Here is a 17,685-nt window from a genome sequence, read left to right as displayed (position 1 = left end):
AGCGACGGGGCAGTCAGGGCTGGCTGCCCCTTCGTGCCTTCGTCGGGCTTCTAAAAGCCCTTAAATTGCCACAGGGTTTCTATCAACAACTGGTAAGCAGAAATTGGAGCAAGCCCGAGGTGAGCTGAAATCCAGACTGTTGCCCAGGCCAGTTTGGGCTCCGTTTTCCTGCCCTTTTAATCTTACATGCAAAGATCTCAATCTTGCAGCAGACAGACCACTTAAGCACTACTAAATAAAGTCAGACCACACAGGTAATAAAACAATATGTCCAGACATATTTAATGCAAGAAGGTTGGTGTTCAATGGCACTTATAAATAAGAGACTTTGACACTTTACAAGTAAAGCTGTCGGTTATACTGCATTAGCAGGTACTTTGGCGGGAGAGGCAGCTGCAGGGGATAATTTAAGTTGTATGAAGACTGGAGTGACCGAACTGCATCAGAGAGGGCTGAAGTGACAGTTAATTCCATTGTGAGAAGACAAGATTGCTTCCAGCACAGAGATGGGGCTATAAAGTAGGCTGCTCTGCTCCATTACTACCCCTCAGTTTCTTCCTCTTCTATTGCTAAATTTATATAGCGAAACAGAGCCCGGGAGAAGGAGCAGGAACGGGAATCAGAGTGGTTTATCTACGTGCTGTCCTGACAAAGTTACCTGACCAAGGAAGCGGGAACTCCTCCTGTCCCTGCGGCCGAGATCCTCGCTCTTCATTACAGGTTTAACTTTCTGTGAGCGCTTTGGCTGCCAACAGCTCTGACAGCCGCGTCTTTGTGACACCAACAGTTCCCGACGGCCCCAGCAGAGATGTCGAGCCGTTACTGAAATACTAGAATTTTGCTTAATGCATTCAAAAGAAGCAGGGATAGTCCAAAGCGTTTAAAGACTAGAATAGTTCCACTGCTTAAAACATTGATGCTAACCAGTTTCACAACTGTGAGCAGAGTCCTGCCTGATTTAGTTACAGCTTAGTCCACTATGCATTCCCAGAATGGGTGTTCTTTGAATGAATAATGGCCATTTCATAAAACTGACTTACATTATCATGCTTCTAATATTTAACACAAACAAATACCTGTCTGCTAGAAACAAGACGCTCCACACTACATAACACTGTATTACAACTACCTAGGAATTGCATGTCTGGGTGAAATACTAAATGTGAAATTCAAAGCAAGTGCCACCATTGGAGTTTCACATTTTGCTCTAAAAGAAAGGAAAAAAAAAAAAAAAAAAGAACGAAAAAGAAACTTCTGTTGGGGATATGCTCAAATTTAGGAGAATTCTTGAGGGGAAAAATTGCACAGACACCATTTCTGGGCAAAGTCAATCTTCAAGACGGAAGTCTCCCAACCAGCCTTTAAATTTAAAGCTGATCTTGAGAACTAATCTGCAGTTATAACTCTGAAAAAAAATATATCAGGAAGAAAAAACAACTAGGTTGCAATATTATCAGACAGGCTTCTTTGTTTTGTTTCAAGTTAAACTGGTGAAACTTCATCCAGTGATAAAACCTGACCCTGAAGCGACTCAGACAGGATCATGGCTTTACTTCCACAGATAAATACGAATCCTCAAGATGCTCCTCGCATGGAGAAGCTTCTGTGTTTTAAGGGGGTGGCGGGCAGGGGGGTGCTATTCTACGTGACACTGTCATGCTGAAATACCCAGACAGTTACTCCACAGTCACTTTTTGCCATAAACATTTTTAAAAACCAACACCCAGATATTTAAAACATGTTACTTCAATACTGGCTGGGGTGAGCACGTCTGGAAATCTTCCAAGTCACTGCGACTTACTGGCATAAAAATGCCATTGCAATTAGCTGCTAGACTGATTATGGTATTTGTGTTTTCATTTTATTCACAGCAAAGTAAAGTTCAGAATACTTTGAAGCTGCTGTAATATTTGAAACAGCTGTTAAATTATTAGGTAAAGTCGGAAATAACATAAAACGTAGAACGTCAACAACATGACATTAATATCAAGATAACTCTTCTGAAAGTTCCACTGTGAAGGAAAATTTACCACTGAATTTTCAGTTCAATGGCAGAGCAAAATCTGCTTACAGGCCCACGAGCACGCAACGCAGGGTGAGCTGGAGTGGAACCAGCGATACTGTGTAGTACTGAAAATAGAAAGTGCTTTCCATAGAAGTAGACTTAACGTCTCAAAGTGCTTTTCGTTTGTCAGCAATTAGAAAACATTCTCTACAAGTTTTTACACCTATCTTACAGTCATTTTCAGCAAGTTTACCTATGAGGAAGATTATATATTTCTAATTTCAGGCAGTTAGCTATTTAAAACTTTGGTTGGCTATCGTGAGACCGTACTGCTCACTCCGCAGCAGAAGATACCTCTTGAGGCTACTCGTGCCTCCCGCCCCACGGCGCAGCCATCGCCAGCTGCTGCAGGCAGGCACGGGCTCGCACGCACACCCGCACCCGAGCAGCGCCCATGGAGACGTGGGAGCCAGCTCTCTTGGGATGTCACTGCAGGCATCGGCACGGCAGGAGCGGCGAGTGCTCCGCAGTCCCACTGAAACGGAGCTTCGCAGTCCCCCGAACCAGGCAAACCACAGCCAAGTCTCAGTAGAACGGTTTCTAACTGCTCCGTGGCTGAGCTTGTGGGGTTTACGCGGGTACGAAGCAGCAAGAGACCCCTCGAGGAAGGCACCAGCGGCACAGCACCGCGGCGAGTCGCTGGCACCCACCAGCTGGCACAGGAAAAGGACCGCTCAACGTCCGAAGACTCCAAAGTGCTTTGCAGCCACCCACCCAGGCCTCACAGCCCTCCCCACGAGGGACAATCACCAACAGAAGCGTTCGCAGTGACCAGAAGCAGCAGCCAAGCAAGGGCCCCTGTCCCCGAAGCTGCTGCCCCCCCCGCAGTGCTCCCTGGAAAAGGGGGCTCCGACCTCGGCCGCGGAGCCGCCCCCGGCTCGGCACGACAGGCACCGCGGGCCAAGAGCGGCGTTTAAGGCATTGGTGTAACTGGTTTGCTCAAGGCTGTTGAAGGACGTGGGGACAGAAGAGGTGAGGATCTCGATATCCTAAACTATTTCTATCCCATTGGCCTCACACTCTTATTTTAACTCCCCTACATTTAGCTATAGACCGGCTCGCTTCCATTACGCACATCTCCCAGTCGGCTTCTCCCCGCTCCTAAGCATACTGGATTTAAACCAAATAAAACAAAAAAAAAAACCAAGCTGAAAACAATCTTTCCAGTGGTGATGCTCTTTAAAGAGAACTACAGATGCTTTTTGACTTTCTTGGAAGACCTATCAGGCTGCAGCTCTGAAAATAATACGGTGGGGGGAAACAGGAGAAGAAAAACCACGTTTGCTCACGTAACGAGACAGCAGCCGGTCCTCCGTGGTAACCACTCTCCGTGACAGTCTTTTGAGAAGAGTCCCAGTCCCAGGCTCGCTGCCCGCCTTCCCCAGCAGCGGTTTCCAGCAGTGCATCTGCCGGCCGGGCTGGGACCGTCCTCGGTGCCCGCGGCGAGGGGACGACCCAGCCGGGCGCCTTCCCACCCCGTCCCAGCCGGACGGAGGCGGCGGAGCGGCCCTGTGGACGCCTATCGGTGGCCGCTCTGGTAGGCGTAGGAGATGGGCTGCCGCGCCCCGGGCCGGACCGTGAAGGTGTTGGTGGGTCCGCTGTACGGCGAGCTGCCGAGGGTGGGCCTGGAGGGAAAACAGAGGGAAAGTCACCAGAAGCCACGGAAACTCTCTGGTTTTATTCAAAATTGCAAATGTCGGGGTTGGTTTTTCCTTGCTCCTACTGGAGCAGGGTGACTTTCACCCCGCCTGTGCCTCCATCCAGCAGCACGGCAAGGAGCGGGCGATGGGCGCCAGGGTCACGGCGGGGACTGCGGAGGGACCACGGGACAGCCGCAGCCCTGGAGCGGGCAGCAGGACGTCTGCCGGGGCTCTGCTCTGGGGCCAGCCCTCCTCCCCCCCATGCAAAGGGACGCAGAGGACAGGGAGGGGGTCAGCTCGCGGGGACACATACCTGCTGGCTGCCACCGTGCTGGCGGGCGAGAAATCCCCGTTCTGCCCCTTGTACTTGGTGTCCGCCCCGGCGCTGCCGTACGGCGTCGCTTTCCCGGCTGCGTCGATGGACGTCCGCCTGCCCTGCGCGCCCGCGGGGCCGTTCCGGGGGGCCGAGCCGAGGCGGCGGCCGCCCTCCCCAGGGCCGTAGGAGAGGGCAGCGGTGCCCCGGGGGGCTGCGGCTGCCCGGGGGTAGGAGCTGTCGGGCTCGGAGACGTACAGGCGCTTCTTGATCAGCGGGCGGGGGTTCGGGCAGTGGCCAAAGTAACCAGCGGAGCTGCTGTACTCCGGGTAGTGGGGTGCGAAGTCGCCGTTCCTCCTGCTCCTCTCCGAGGGCAGCGGGGCCGCTGGCTCGTGGCTGCCGCCGTAGCCACGGCTGTAGCCATAGCTGGGCCGCCTGAAGTACCGCGGGGCCTCCGAGCCCCGGCTGCTGTCGGGGAAGCTGGGGCACTTGCGGTTCTCCTCCTGACTTGGGAGGGGACCCTCGGCCTCGTCCACCTCATTGCTGAACTCGGGGGGCGGGGGGATAATCCCGTAGTCCAGCGCCATCTCGCCATCCTCCTCTTCCTCCCTGGGCACGCCGTGGCGGGGTGGGCCAGGCTGTTCCAGCTGCCCGGAGTCGAGGAGGCCCCGCAGCAGGCTGGAGGCGGCAGCCCGCCGGTGCCCGGGGAGGCTCGGGGGCTGCGCCTCGCCCACCGCCCGCGCGTCCCGGCCCTGCTCCGAGGAGCTGGAGAAGGACGGAGGTTTGCTCTGTCCTGACCCCGCCGCCGGCGGCCGGGGCACCACGGTGAAGGAGTGCGGCTTGGACTCATGGCGGTAGAAGCTGGTGGAGGTGGTGTCTGACGAGGCGCTGCTGAGTTTCAGGGGCAGCTTGGCCCGCGGCGCGGCTCCCACCTCCCCACCGTGCCGGCCCCGCTGGGCGCGCTGCCGGGCTGCCAGGAGCAGCGCCATGGGGGACCCCCGCTCCACCCGCTCGCCCGTCACCGGGTGGATCAGCACCTCGTCCCGCCCGGCGCCCGGGGGGCTCCTGGCCAAGCCCGCAGGGCAGGGCGGTGCGGCCGAGCTCACGGCGCAGGGCGGCGTGGCCGAGGTGGCTCCAGCCCGGTGCACTTTGTACTGGAAGACGGCTGCGTTGGGCTGAGGGGTTGGGCTGTGTGCGGGAGAAGTGGGGGGCGAGGGGGAGGTGGGAGCAGGGGGCTCCTCCGCCTGTCCTTGAGGTGGGTCTGAGGGGCTGATGCTGCTGTCGAGGGACCCAGGAGCAGGGGTCAAGCTCTCCGTGGCCTTGCTAGCAGGAGTGGTTTGGTCCTCATGGTCCATCTCATCCTTGTCCACCGGTGCTGGGAGAGGGCTTGGGGCCGGTTTTGGCAGCGCCGAGTCAGCCGGGTCAGCAGGGCTCTTCCTCACGTCAGGGGGGCTCTTCCTCACAAGTGGGGTGCTGCCACCACCCTCAGTACCCTGGTGCTGGCTGCCAAGCCCCGCGGTGGGTTTCCCTTCCTTCTTCAGGGACAGGACAGCCTCCAGCTCGCTCTTGATTTTCATCACGCTGCGGGTCTGCGGGGCAGGGTTGCTCTCCTGAGCGGGAAGCTCTGTGCTGGGAGAAGTCCCCTTGGCACTGGGGGGTCCGCTGGGCACCTCCTTCTTCTCGCTCTCCCCTCCTGGGGGTAACTTTGTGTCCTTCCCAGCAGCTCCAGCGAGCTGGGGCCCATTGAGACTGGGCTCATGGCTGCCAGCGCGATCGGTGCCACGGTCCTTAGACCGGGGAGCTGACGGCTTCTCCAGCAGCTTCTCCTCCCTCCGCGGGGAGCGCAGCAGGGCCGAGAGCTCGTGCCGCAGCCTGCTCAGGTTGCTGGCGTCCCTCCAGTCATCCTCGCAGGTCGGGTAGTCTGGAGGGGGCAGGTCCAGGTCATTCGCAGAGAGAGATTCAGATTTTGGAGGAGAGTGTCCCTGCGCTGGTTTCGGTGGGGGAACCTTCTCTGGCTCAGAGGCTGGCAGCGGGGACCGGCGACCGGCAGGATTTGTCCCTTGGCCAAATCCTAGACCTGGCTTGGGGCTCAGCGGCGGAGGGGTCGGCACAGCCGGCTTCGTGACAGCCTGTCTCAGCGGGGAATTTCTTTGCTCGGCTTCTCCTGCGCGAGCCTTGGCCGCGGGTCTTATGGTGAAGCAGGGCGGGAGGGGAGGCCGGGCGTGAGGCTGCCTGGGGAAGGGCTCCTGAGGGACAGGCGGACTCTCCTGCGTGGGGATGGAGGAGGACCGGGCTGGGGCCGGCGGTGGCACCTTGAAGGACCTGGGGAAGGTCAGGTGGGGCTCGGGGCAGTGCTTGGGTTGCAGGCTCTCCTTTGGGCCAGGGTCAGCCGGCACCCTGGCCTCGGCAGGGTGGAGAGGCCCCTCAGCGTCCGCCTGCCTCGTGTTCAGCACCGTCTCGGACTTCCACTTGGAGATGCCGGTGGTGAAGGGCACCGGGGCCCGGCTGAGCAGCGAGGCGCCCGGCGGGGCTGGTGGGATGAAGTCTGGAGGAGCCGGTGTGCCAGGGGAGGACAGGGCAGAGGCCGGGGGTGGCGGTGGGGCCATGGCAGGAGGTGGTGGCACCATCTCCGGTGGTGGCGGCGGCGGTGGTGGCGGCAGCATTTCAGGTGGCGGAGGGACTGGCGAGGCTGGAGGTGGTGGCACAGGTGCCAGTGCTGTTGGAGGGGGTGGGGGGGGTACCGATGGCGGTGGGGGGATGTCTTCATCCAGGTCTTCCCCCTCAAGACCCTGGGGGCGCAGGTCCCCCACCGAGCTGTACATGCGGTGGTTCCCATTGATCTGGGAGCCAGAGCCTGCGCGGAAGAGCAAGAGCACAGCCATGTGAGCACCTTCTCAGGCAGCACTGGGAGGGCGAGCATCGTCCCTGCCCAGCTGTCCTCCTAGGAAGCTCGTTTGATTTTGCTCAGTGGCCGTCTAAAGTTTGCTGAACTGTAACAACTACTATGCCTCACCCCTTAGAAATTAATTTTTTCAATTACTTCAAAAAATAATTAATAGTAGACTATCTTTTATCAAGAAAAAAAATCTCATGATCAGACTGTCTACTCCAGAGCTTGATGCACACACGCTTCCTCCCCCCCAAGGGCATGGTACTGCTGAGCACCCAGCAGAGAGGATCCCTTACCAAGAGCTGCTTTTTCCTCAAAGTCTTCTGGCACCGACGGCGTTGGCACAGCCACCCCGTGTGATTCTTGGGCATTCTGCAACAGATGAGGAAACAGAGCTGTTAAGTTCTACGCCCAGGCTATCAGAGCAAAGCGCTGGCAAGCAGGCCCCAGCCTGCACAGCTTGTAATCTGTCTACACAAACAGGAGCCTGATGGGATCCAGGGCCACTTCCGAGAGACGGAGGTCCCTGCGGTAGCTGCTGTTGACAGGGTTTAAGGGGATGAGTGACAGGATCAAGGGTGCACGAGCCACAGACACGACTCCCTGGGCTGGAGAGGAGCACGGCTATTTCACATCCAAGCTTAGGGCTCCCCAGCCCGAGGCCAGCAGCACCAGTTTCTCACCATCCACACACCAAGCAAGTTTAATCGCTCCCATGGGTTTTGCGGGCATCGCTCTCCAGCAGGCACTGCCAGCTCACGCCGCAGTCGCACACACAGCACACCAAAGTCACAGACACTTCCAGCCTTTCGGGAAGCTGGCACCAGCATATCTGAACAGTCTGGGGAAAACTGCTATTTGTGTGGTTTCACTCTCAATTACTCCCTTCGCATTATTGCTGAAAACTCAGCAGCGCATTTAGCTGCTACAGGACCATGCAATTTCGCAGCCTACACATTTGCGAGGATGCTTAGGGCCAGGGCACTTTGGGTAATTACAGCCACCCACCGTGAGATATTTGTGGCACGGTGACTCACCTGGAGCGCTGACCAGGGCTCCTGCCGAAGCAGAGCGCCTTTCCTTCCCTCCCGTGCCTCGCTGCCAGGGTCGCTCTGCAGAGGGACTGGGCTCTAGTGAAACACCGACGCGCACAGGTCCGAAACACAAACCGATGCTGAACCAGGCTGCCAGCACTGATGTGACGGAGGCAGGGGACTGGCCTTTCACATACCAGCCTTGGGAGAGACCCACAGCAAGGAAATAACGCTCCATGAGTGGCAGAAGCTCGCAGAGCTCATGGGCAGCGGCCAGGGACATACCTCCCCGCTCCCAAGCTCCAGCCCGCTGCGCTCCTCCTCACCCCGGCAGCTGTTTGCTATTAACAGCCCCTGCGCAAAGGAATCCTTATCCTACCATCAGGCTGCACCGCTCAGTGCCGCTCAGTGCCGGGGTTTTCTGCATACAAAAGCCTGGATAATGATTGAGCCCGTGCCCTTTGCCTTTCACTGGCATTATCGCTATTTTTACAAGAGATTGCTCTAGGATTCCAAAGTCTCCTTGCTCAAAGGTCACGCGGGGTTTGCAGAGCCAGCCCCAGGCAGGGCTCGCAGACAGCACGCCAGCCTTACGCCCGCCCGGGGCACAGGGAGCTCGGGGACACAGGAGCTGCCGGGGCAGAGCTGACTCCAACAGCAGCAGCCTGGGCTCCTTCAGCAGAGTCCCGAAATCCCCCAGCTTTTGACAAAATAATATGAAGATACACATGCTTTGCTTGGGAAGTCCATTTGCCCTGCAGAAGACCAGAGATCCTCTGTAACCACGAGGCAATGAGCCAGTTATTGGCGAGCCAGGAGAGAGCGAGTGGGAATTCCCATTCCTGGGCTGCCCAACTGATCAGACAACTTGGTGCTGAGGGAGCAGCCAAGATCTGCTACAGCATTAGGGCAGATCTGTTGGCAAAACACCAGACCAGGTGAGCCTTACAGCCTCATCCGAGACCTTTTTACTGGTCACAGAGATACAGTACAACGCAGAGGAAAGATCCTTCACTTCAGCTGAGAGCCAGAGGGAAGACAGAGGCTAACAGAGGCACTTCAAGAGCTGATAATGAAACTGTCCAGAGCAATGAGATACCAAAAGCCACCAAGAAAATAACCCCAGCAGTTCCCATTTGCTATGGAAATTCTTGGCTGCCAGTCTCCAGAGCACACTGCGGATACCCGCTCATTTACAGGGAAACAAAGATGTCTGGGCACCGAATTAAAAACAACATATGCATCACATGTTTGGATAGGAGTAGAAAGGGAATGGCAGTCGGAAGAGATCTATGCAAAGCTGGAGGAAACAGCCCACATTTCACAAACAAATAGTAATTTTGGACATGTCATTTCACCAGGTCTTAAAAACTGGGCAGGCCTGTTTCGCACCAAAAATTTCTGTTGCAGTTGCTAACGCTCAGCATCTCTCTCAAAAGCCACCCATCCCCACGTCACGAGCTGGCTTCCAAAATGGAAAGCATCTCCAGCACGCTGCCAGCCTGCAGAGCTGACCAGGAAGGTTGCTTCCCTCTGCGGTGTTTGCTAGGGGTGTGCCCAGCCCAGCACACCTCCCGCTGACTCAGAGCGGGCTGCTGCATCAGGAACCTGCATTTCCAGTTTGTGGTACCTGTAGGCAGCGGGGAGCTTTCACCACAACCACCCCGAATCGCTTGTCAGTGCCACAGCAGAGTTCAACACCCCTGTCCCCAGGGATGGGGAGCCTGCCTGCGCCCACGGTCCCCAGCTCCTCCAGTCGCTCAGGAGCCCACATTTCCCACCCATTAAATCAACTAGGTTTGAGGCCACCCGTTACAAAAAACATGGCAAAATACAACTGCTTAGCATCCTGGGGGCTCAGAGAAGCCAAGGATTTCTCCAAACACAAAGAGCTACACCCAAACTCCTTGTTTTGAAGCAGACCTAGGGAAGCGTGGTGGTTAACTAAAGGAATTTATTCCCCCAGGATGCCTAAGCTCTGCCAGCACCTGCGGCACCCGGGTGGCAGGGGGACGTGGTGGTACCCGAGAGGCAGGCAGTGAACCCCCTCTTCTGCAACCCCTTCCACGACCACGCTGGGGACGGCCGAGGGGCCGGCATGCGGGGGGAAGGCAGCCGCTCGGTGCGGGCAGAGCGGCCGGGCACACGCAGCCTCCCGCCTCCGACACGGGCACCGCTCCCCAGCCTCCCCCGTGCAGGAGAGAAAGGGCCAAGGTGGGAGCTGCAGAACAGCCCAGCGCAAGCACGTATGTGGCAGCAGAAGTGTCTGTGCCAAATCAGATCATAATCAAACCTAATCAAAATAATGCAAATATGCAATACAGACTGGTCCTTAAAAAGCGTTGCTCATTCCTACCAATTCCTTTGGTTAAAGCTGTTACTCGTGGAAGAGCAGCACAGGGAGAGAGACCCTCGCAAGGGCAACTGAGGGGAAAAACGGGCTGGCTGTGCCTCTGCAGACAGCAGGAAAGCACCTGGGCTAGGGGGACAGCCCTTCGTATTCATCCCAGGGACACTGTGCTGTTTATTCCTCTACCACACACACTTCTTCCACTAGTAAAGCATTTAAAAGCTCTAAAAAAGATGCAAAAGGCCAGCTGCATTCTGAAAACCTGCTGATATGGGGTGTAAGCCGTGGTCACACACCCAAGCCTGCACTGCTGGAGAGGTACCAGTCCTACAGTCACTCGACCCGGAGCCCAGGTGCAATCTTTCACCTGCTGTGATCTTTTGGAAGGCTTCACAGAGGGCACAACCCTTTTGTAGAACCTGTATAACCCCATAACGTCCTAATTATGCTCTCAAAGAGATATATAAACTCCCTCCCCGCCAAGTTGTCCTCCACATGACACCCGCACAACCCCATTAACTCCTAATTGCACCCCGGTGACAGCAGACCAGCCCATTTTCTGCTGAAAGTGATGGCTGCTCTAAAGGACAAGGATGTAGGAGGAGAAACCTCCCTCACTCCCAGAGAGCATTTCCTTGTCAAAACCAAAGGCTTTTAAGTGTCTCACTGTCTTAAGTGACCTTCAGTGACCCACGCGTATCACTTCAGATTTAGCCACTGCCATCTCCAAAGCATCTCTGAGCAACCACGCGCTTCACTGTGCTCTTCAGGGGATGAGACCTGGGGACAGGCGCGCTGCACGGGGAGGAAGGCTCGCTCGGCAAGCCCGGCAGCGCAGCATCGAAGCCAGCAAGGAGCACGTGTGGCTTCCAGAGCCCCAGCCGGGTTAAAGCCACCCCTGGGCCCGGCTGTGCTGGCACCTGCTGCTCCAGTCCCTGCACCCAGGTGCCGCTGGAGCAGTGGCAGCTCTGCAGGGAACGGTTCCCTCGCACGCAGACTGGAAAACCAGCCTGTGCACAGGGACCCGCTGCTTCGCCTCCCCGCTCCCCTGCTGCGAGCAGGATGCAGCCTTGCTATCGCTCTCTCCAGCAACGTGCCTGATCCAGAGATAGATACTGCCAGTAGCGGTGAGATAAAAACGCAGTGCAAGCCAGATCTATCATCTACATGCTCAGCAAGTTTTTTTTAATTGAAAATACAAGCTGATGATGCTTACGTCTCTCGCCCGAGTATCCTGCCCATGTCCAACACAAGCCTTGAACTCAGATCACCTCCTAATCCCTCGTATCCAGCATTATTACAGAGTGGTTTTGCTTTTCATTTATTTTCTTCCCTCGGGTAGAGGAGGAGAGCAGCAGCCAGCTCAGCTGGTTCTGGGTACCAGTTACACACATTGCCAAAACAAATCCCAGCGGCGAGCCAGATACTCACAAGGGGTAAGAAAGTCAGCAGCGGCCGGACTCTCGGCCGAGGTTTAAGCGTTGCTGTGCCAGAGTCGGTCATCGTCCCAAAGCGATTGTCTCCATAATACACTTCAATCACGTCACCTGAGGGGAAGAGAAGACTGTTAGCACCAGCACCGCGTTCGAGGCAACAGGAAAAGCAACACTGGACACCACCTAATTCTAAAACACACTGTGAAGAATTTGCTGTGTCAACTCTCAGGAACGGGCAAAGCCCATCAGCTTCTGAGGAGTATCTGGGTGTTTTGGAGCAGAGCTGAAGACCCCCAGTGTGCAGGACCCCTGGGCTGGCAGCCCTGGCGCACACCCGCAAGGTGCAGAGGCCCTTCCCGAAGCTCCAGACGCTGGAGTTTAAAGAGCAGCAATGCCAAATCTGTTCCAAAAGGCTTATTTCTAGCGGTGGCTAACTTGAATCTACTTCAGGAGGGTCAAAAGTTAGCCTAAGCACTCAATTCACTCCCCACCCAGACTATGCCCAGGGAAGCAAAATGCTTTAGGAGCAACTGGACCAGCTCCTTACAGCACTGCGAGGCTCCAGCCCCAGGAGAGCAGGAGCAGGACCAGGGCAGAGGCCCACCGAGGTGACACAAACCAGCTCGTGAGCACGGGCAGGATCTGATCCTGGCCGATCCGTCAGCAGCTGGAATGGAGAGGGCAGCAGCAGAGCCTGACCACCCACCACGCCAGCCACAGAGTGCTCCTGCCCTTCCCCGCCTGCCGACCGCTCGGCGGGCAGAGCGGCTGCATCAAAGCAGAGTTAACGGCAGGTTCTTCACTGAGCCCTGCCACACCAGCAGGTCCCCGTCACTCGCAGAGCAGAGGGGGACAGCGGAGGGGTCCCTGACCCCGGCTTGTGCCAAGCAGAGGGGAATGCCTCGCTCCACCGCTTGGACACGCGATGGCACGGGACACGCAGGGGCTTCCCAAGGAGGTGCCCCCCCTCCACGCTCGGCCACCATCAGCCGAGGGCAGCGGTAGGGACGTGCCAGAGCTGCTTGTCCTGGCGTGGACGGACACCTCCAGCGCCCGTAGCATCCTTCGACTCGCTGCTGGAGCCATTTGCTCCTGACCCTTGATGCAGCTGGCATTGGAGGGCAAATCGTGCTTGCCACAACACTGTCACACCTCAGCGTGCCCTACAGAGAAAGGCTCTGAACACCCTCCCACGAAATACTACCATGAAGGGAGACGCTAAGGCAGATGGCAGCCGCAGAGCCCTGCTGCTACAGGCAGGAGCAGCCACCAGCTACACCTGGTTCCCAGCCCTGTGCTTCTACCTTGAGCCACACCTTTTGGGCCAGTTTATTTCTGACAGTGAATAAAGCTCATAAAATTAGTTTGATTACGTTCTTTGTGTCTGATTAACAGCATGAATTAACAAGCAGAAGCACAGAAGCATGTAAACCCCACCTTGGCTGGAAGGAGATACACAAATCACTCGTAGCCAAGGAGACCAACATTAAAGAAAACAGGCGGGTTGGAGGAAGGAGGGCAAAGCAAGCAAAGTGCCCACGATCAGAGCGAAAGCTCCACAGGAGCGTCCCCACCTAGCAGATTTCGATAGTGGTTTCAGTGAGAAGCAAGACACAAACAACCTCCCCCTCCACCCCAAAGCACAAACACCAAGAAGTAAACAGCTTCCCTCACCCAAAAGAGTTTGGAAGCACAGTCCTCGCACCTGACCCCGTGCTGAGTGTGAAGCACAGAAACAGCTTCTGCCAGGTATCATACAGCAATTAAAAGCCGAGGAAGGAGCAGAAGGGTGAGGGTCATCTCAGCCCCGCGTGCGGGCGAAGGGGCTGGGATGCATTTCCAGGCCCCCGAAACCCAAGGGAAGCCCTCGCTGAAGCAGGACTGCCCGCCCGAGGAGACGGCTGCGCCCCAGAGCCCCCGACCCAGGCTGTGCAAGCAACTGGCCGCTGCCATGGCCCCTGCCAGCGTTCCTGTCCCTCCCGCATGTCCCCACTCCCACACAGCCCCGAGGCACAGCCCGTGCCCTCCCCGCGCTGCCGGACCCGACGGCTGGGGTCCCCAACCCACCAGGGACTGCCATGGCACCTAGCTGTGGTTGTCACCAAGCCTCTGACCTCCTTGGACGGGCAGAGATCAGGCCAGAAGCTCCCAAGGAAACAGAGTTTAGTGGGGAAAAAATTCAAAACAAAAAAAAAAAAAAGGGCAGGCAAATGCTTGTGTGCATTCCCACAGAACAGCACTCGCATGAACACCTGGAATGAAGAACCTGACCACGCCAGGGGCTGGGCACGAGCTGCCACAGCCTCTGCTGAAGGTACGGGTTTGGAGGCAGAGGAATTCCACACAACCCTGCAACATGCCACCGAGTCCAGCACGCACGCAATCTTCTCCTTCCTCCCACCCACCACACCAGAAGTCACCCTGAGGTACACCCAGGAGTATCCATCGTCCTGCCACTGTCCTCACAGGCAGTCGGGATGTCCTCTCCCTTAGCCCAAACTTCTCTCACCACAAGGGATTAGTCACAAAAAGGACATTTTCTTCAGCTGTCAAAACACCAATCAGCTGCACTTCAGTTAGCCTGATCCTACCACCACTTTAACACTTCCCTGCCCGTGAGGGGCCCACGCACACAGGAGTTGCTGCTGGAGCCTCAAGGACGGCAGAAATGCCAGCAAATTATTATTCTTTTTTTCATAAACCCTGGGTGACTCCACACTCAGCGAGTAAGCAGCAAGAACTAGGGCCCATGCAGCATGAGGGTTTGGATTCAGACAGCTTTGCGGAGCAGCAGCAGAACAGTCAGAGACTTGAAACGATGAGGGTTTTGTATTAAACAAGACACTGGGTAAACTCAGTGAGAAACTGGATTAAAGATCACAAGGTCTTTGATCCTAGATTACTAAGCATCGCTAGCCTGAATGTATTTAATTAAAGTAAAATGAAGTGCTTGTAGTTGTGTTTTCTTTGCTAGATAAACAGGACTTGCCTGCTAAGAGCCTGTCACCAGTGAGACCTGTGCTGTGCCAGCTCCGTTTCCTGGAAGGAGGGATCAGGAAACACGCCTTCGGAGGCTGCCAGAAGCCACTGGCCCCGACTATGCTTTGTCCACTTTTTGACATTCAACCTGTCCTGGAGATGTGTGTGTCCTCTCGGTCATGGGGAGTAAAACAAGCGATCTGCAACGTGCGTAATGGAACTCCTTCCTCCTTGGGGGTTGCGTCACCTGGAGTAGGCACAGCAGGTTTGACGCCGGGGTATCCACAGCTCACTGCGAGGAGGCGGCATCAGTCACTGCATTCAGGAATCTCTGAGTCAGTGACAGGCAAACCTACACCCATCCCACATTGCTTAACTTGTGTTTACTTTGCACGAACAACTAAGGTGGGGATTCGCAGAAGCAGTGGACTCCTGGCAGCAGCGATGGCACGCAGCTACGCAGCAAATAGTCCAGAAACAGGGCCAGGGATGGGGCTGCACTGGGTGAGACTGTGGCACTGCAGAAAGCAGAGGACAATAAACTCTGTCCCTTGGACTGTTGAGCCATGAGCATGCCGTTCCTCGCGACACCTCAGCACACGCTACTCCGAGCACGGTCCCTCAGCTCCTGTGTGTCACAGTACGCTACACAAATTAAATTAATGATATAAATGCCAAGAGGATGCTCAGGAGTGATTCATCAGCTTTTACTGATGCTGGGATTTCAAGGACTCCTGGTTTTCACTCGCCAGCTGACCCGCTCTGCGGCTCCCCACACCCGAGGGGAACGCCTTCGCGCTGCAATCGCGGCCACGGAAATCAGGCTCGGAATGAGCCGACACGGCGACTCTTTCTTTTCTTTAATCCAAACCACATCAGAGAGAAGCCCGAGCCCTCCTCAGACTCACGACAGTTAGAAATCAGCAGCTTTCCTCCCACGTTTGAGAGCCACGTGAAACTCCCCGTCAGACTCTCGCTCTATCCCAGTCTCACCAGCCTGGCCTTCGGGGTGCGATCACCTCGCCGCAGTGTACCCGGACAACGCGGCCGCAGCGCTGGCCGGAGCCCGACAGCCACCAAACCTCACCCGCAGACTGCTATCTTTTATCTACCTGGCTCCATTCCTCTTAACCCGGCTCCCTCCTACATGTCCCTCCAGGGCACAGCGCTGCCATTAAAACCACAGAGAAATACAAATAAACCCTGAGCGACGCGCACCCCTCCGCTCCCCTCCCTGCACGCAGCCCTTCCAGAAATGGGTTCACACAGAATCACAGAATGTTCGGGGTTGGCAGGGACCTCTGTGGGTCCCCCAGCCCAACCCCCTGCCCAAGCAGGGTCACCCAGAGCAGGCTGCACAGCACCGCGGCCAGGCGGGGCTGGAATATCTCCAGAGAAGGAGACTCCACGGCCTCCCTGGGCAGCCTGGGCCAGGGCTCCATCACCCTCAGAGGGAAGAAGTTCTTCCTCGGGTTCAGCTGGAGCTTCCTCTGCTTCAGTTTGTGCCCATTGCCCCTTGTCCTGTCGCTGGGCACCACTGAACAGAGTCTGGCCCCATCCTCCTGACCCCCACCCTGCAGATATTTAGAGGCATTTATAAGGTCCCCTCTCAGCCTTCTCTTCTCCAGGCTGAACAAGCCCAGTTTACAGGTAAACAACGAAAACCTGGGCAGCAGCGGAGTGAGCACGGCGTGGGAAAGCGCTGCTGGGAGCCGGGATTCACCTCCCGGAGGGGATCCCCGGCCCCGAGCAGCCGGTGCGGGGTCTCCGGGGCTGCCCCCTCCCCGCCCGACTGAGCCCCGGGCCGAGGCGAGGCGCTCCCCGGGCCCCCCCGCCCGCGGACCCCCCCGCTCCCCTCACGCCAGGCCGGCGGGAGGTACCGACCGGTGCCGCCCGCGCTGTCCGAGGTCACCTCCGGCGTGAAGATCCAGGGCGGGTTGGTGGCGAAGAGGGAGGAGGAGGAGGCGGCGGGGCCGGCTTGGCGTTTCCCGAAGAGGCGGCTGAAGGTGCCCTGGTGCTTCTTCATCCTGCCGGAGCCTGACGAGGCCGCCGAGCTCCCGCCGGGCCGGGCCAGGCCGGGCAGCCCGGGCGCGGAGGCCGGGCCAGGCCCCACCTTCGGGCCCGCCTTCCGCCCAGGTGCCTCCCGCCGCACGCAGCCGCTCCTGTCCCGCGCTGGGGAAAGCCCCCGGGCCTTTATGGGCTCATAAAGGCCCGGGGGGTTTCCCTGGAAACTGAGCCCTGGTCTAGCTTGGCGGGGCTTCTGCGGGGGTGGGGGGCCTGGGCCACTGCCCCCAAAAACTTTCTGCCTTGGGACATGAAGTCCCAGCCTGGGGTCTGCAGGTGTCCGGGCAGCGCAAAGAAATGGCAGTGGGAGCTCAGGGGAAGCTGAAGCGTGGTCCTCACGAGGCAGAGAGGGGAGCTTAGAAATGCCTCTAAATATCTGCAGGGTGGGGGTCAGGAGGACGGGGCCAGACTCTTTCCAGTGGTGCCCAGCGACAGGACAAGGGGCAACGGGCACAAACTGAAGCAGAGGAAGCTCCAGCTGAACCCGAGAAAACTTCTTCACTCTGAGGGTGACGAAGCCCTGGCCCAGGCTGCCCAGGGAGGCTGTGGAGTCTCCTTCTCTGGAGATATTCCAGCCCCACCTGGACGCGGTGCTGTGCCCCCTGCTCTGGGTGACCCTGCTTGGGCAGGGGGCTGGGCTGGGGGACCCCCAGAGGTCCTTTCCAGCCCTGCTGTGCTGGGATTCTCTGATCCTTTCCCTCTGCCGTGTGTATGCTTGGAAGCAAATTAGCGCTGAGGTTTTTACGAAGCGTCCTGCTAAGCGTTAATCTCACCGTTGTGCACGCGTGTGAGCTGCTCTGCGGATCCCTGCCGGCTTCAGCGGGGCCGTGCACCGGTGGCCACCAACCTCTCCCACTCCAACGCGACCCGCGCGTCGTCAGGGTTTGGGGTTTTTCTGATTGAAAACCTTGAAC

The 17,685-nt window shown here is 57.3% G+C and overlaps 1 protein-coding gene across 1 annotated transcript; it reads right to left on the bottom strand.

Annotated features, from left to right (window-relative positions):
• Positions 1–2,471: 2,471 nt before the first annotated feature.
• On the bottom strand, positions 2,472–16,733 carry C25H6orf132 (chromosome 25 C6orf132 homolog). The gene is made up of 5 exons (XM_075443175.1): positions 16,592–16,733; positions 11,724–11,839; positions 7,205–7,280; positions 4,019–6,872; positions 2,472–3,690 (listed from the first exon to the last, which is right to left on the bottom strand). Exons 1-5 carry the CDS (start codon positions 16,731–16,733, stop codon positions 3,585–3,587), a joined length of 3,294 nt encoding a protein of 1,097 aa, XP_075299290.1. The 3' UTR covers positions 2,472–3,584.
• Positions 16,734–17,685: the final 952 nt, after the last annotated feature.

This window comes from Opisthocomus hoazin, chromosome 25 (genome assembly GCF_030867145.1).
Source record: "Opisthocomus hoazin isolate bOpiHoa1 chromosome 25, bOpiHoa1.hap1, whole genome shotgun sequence".
Taxonomy (NCBI): domain Eukaryota; kingdom Metazoa; phylum Chordata; class Aves; order Opisthocomiformes; family Opisthocomidae; genus Opisthocomus; species Opisthocomus hoazin.
The sequence above is the reverse complement of the archived record's forward strand: the minus strand, read 5'-3'. Positions and strand labels throughout refer to the sequence as shown.

Excerpts from the sequence above, each read along its gene's own strand:
- C25H6orf132 (XM_075443175.1), bottom strand. The coding sequence starts at position 16,733 with ATGAAGAAGCACCAGGGCACCTTCAGCCGCCTCTTCGGGAAACGCCAA. Across the intron at positions 7,281-11,723 it reads TGCTGACTTTCTTACCCCTT|AATGCCCAAGAATCACACGG; the intron begins GTGAGTATCTGG and ends CATCTGTTGCAG. Across the intron at positions 6,873-7,204 it reads TGAGGAAAAAGCAGCTCTTG|GCTCTGGCTCCCAGATCAAT; the intron begins GTAAGGGATCCT and ends TCTTCCGCGCAG.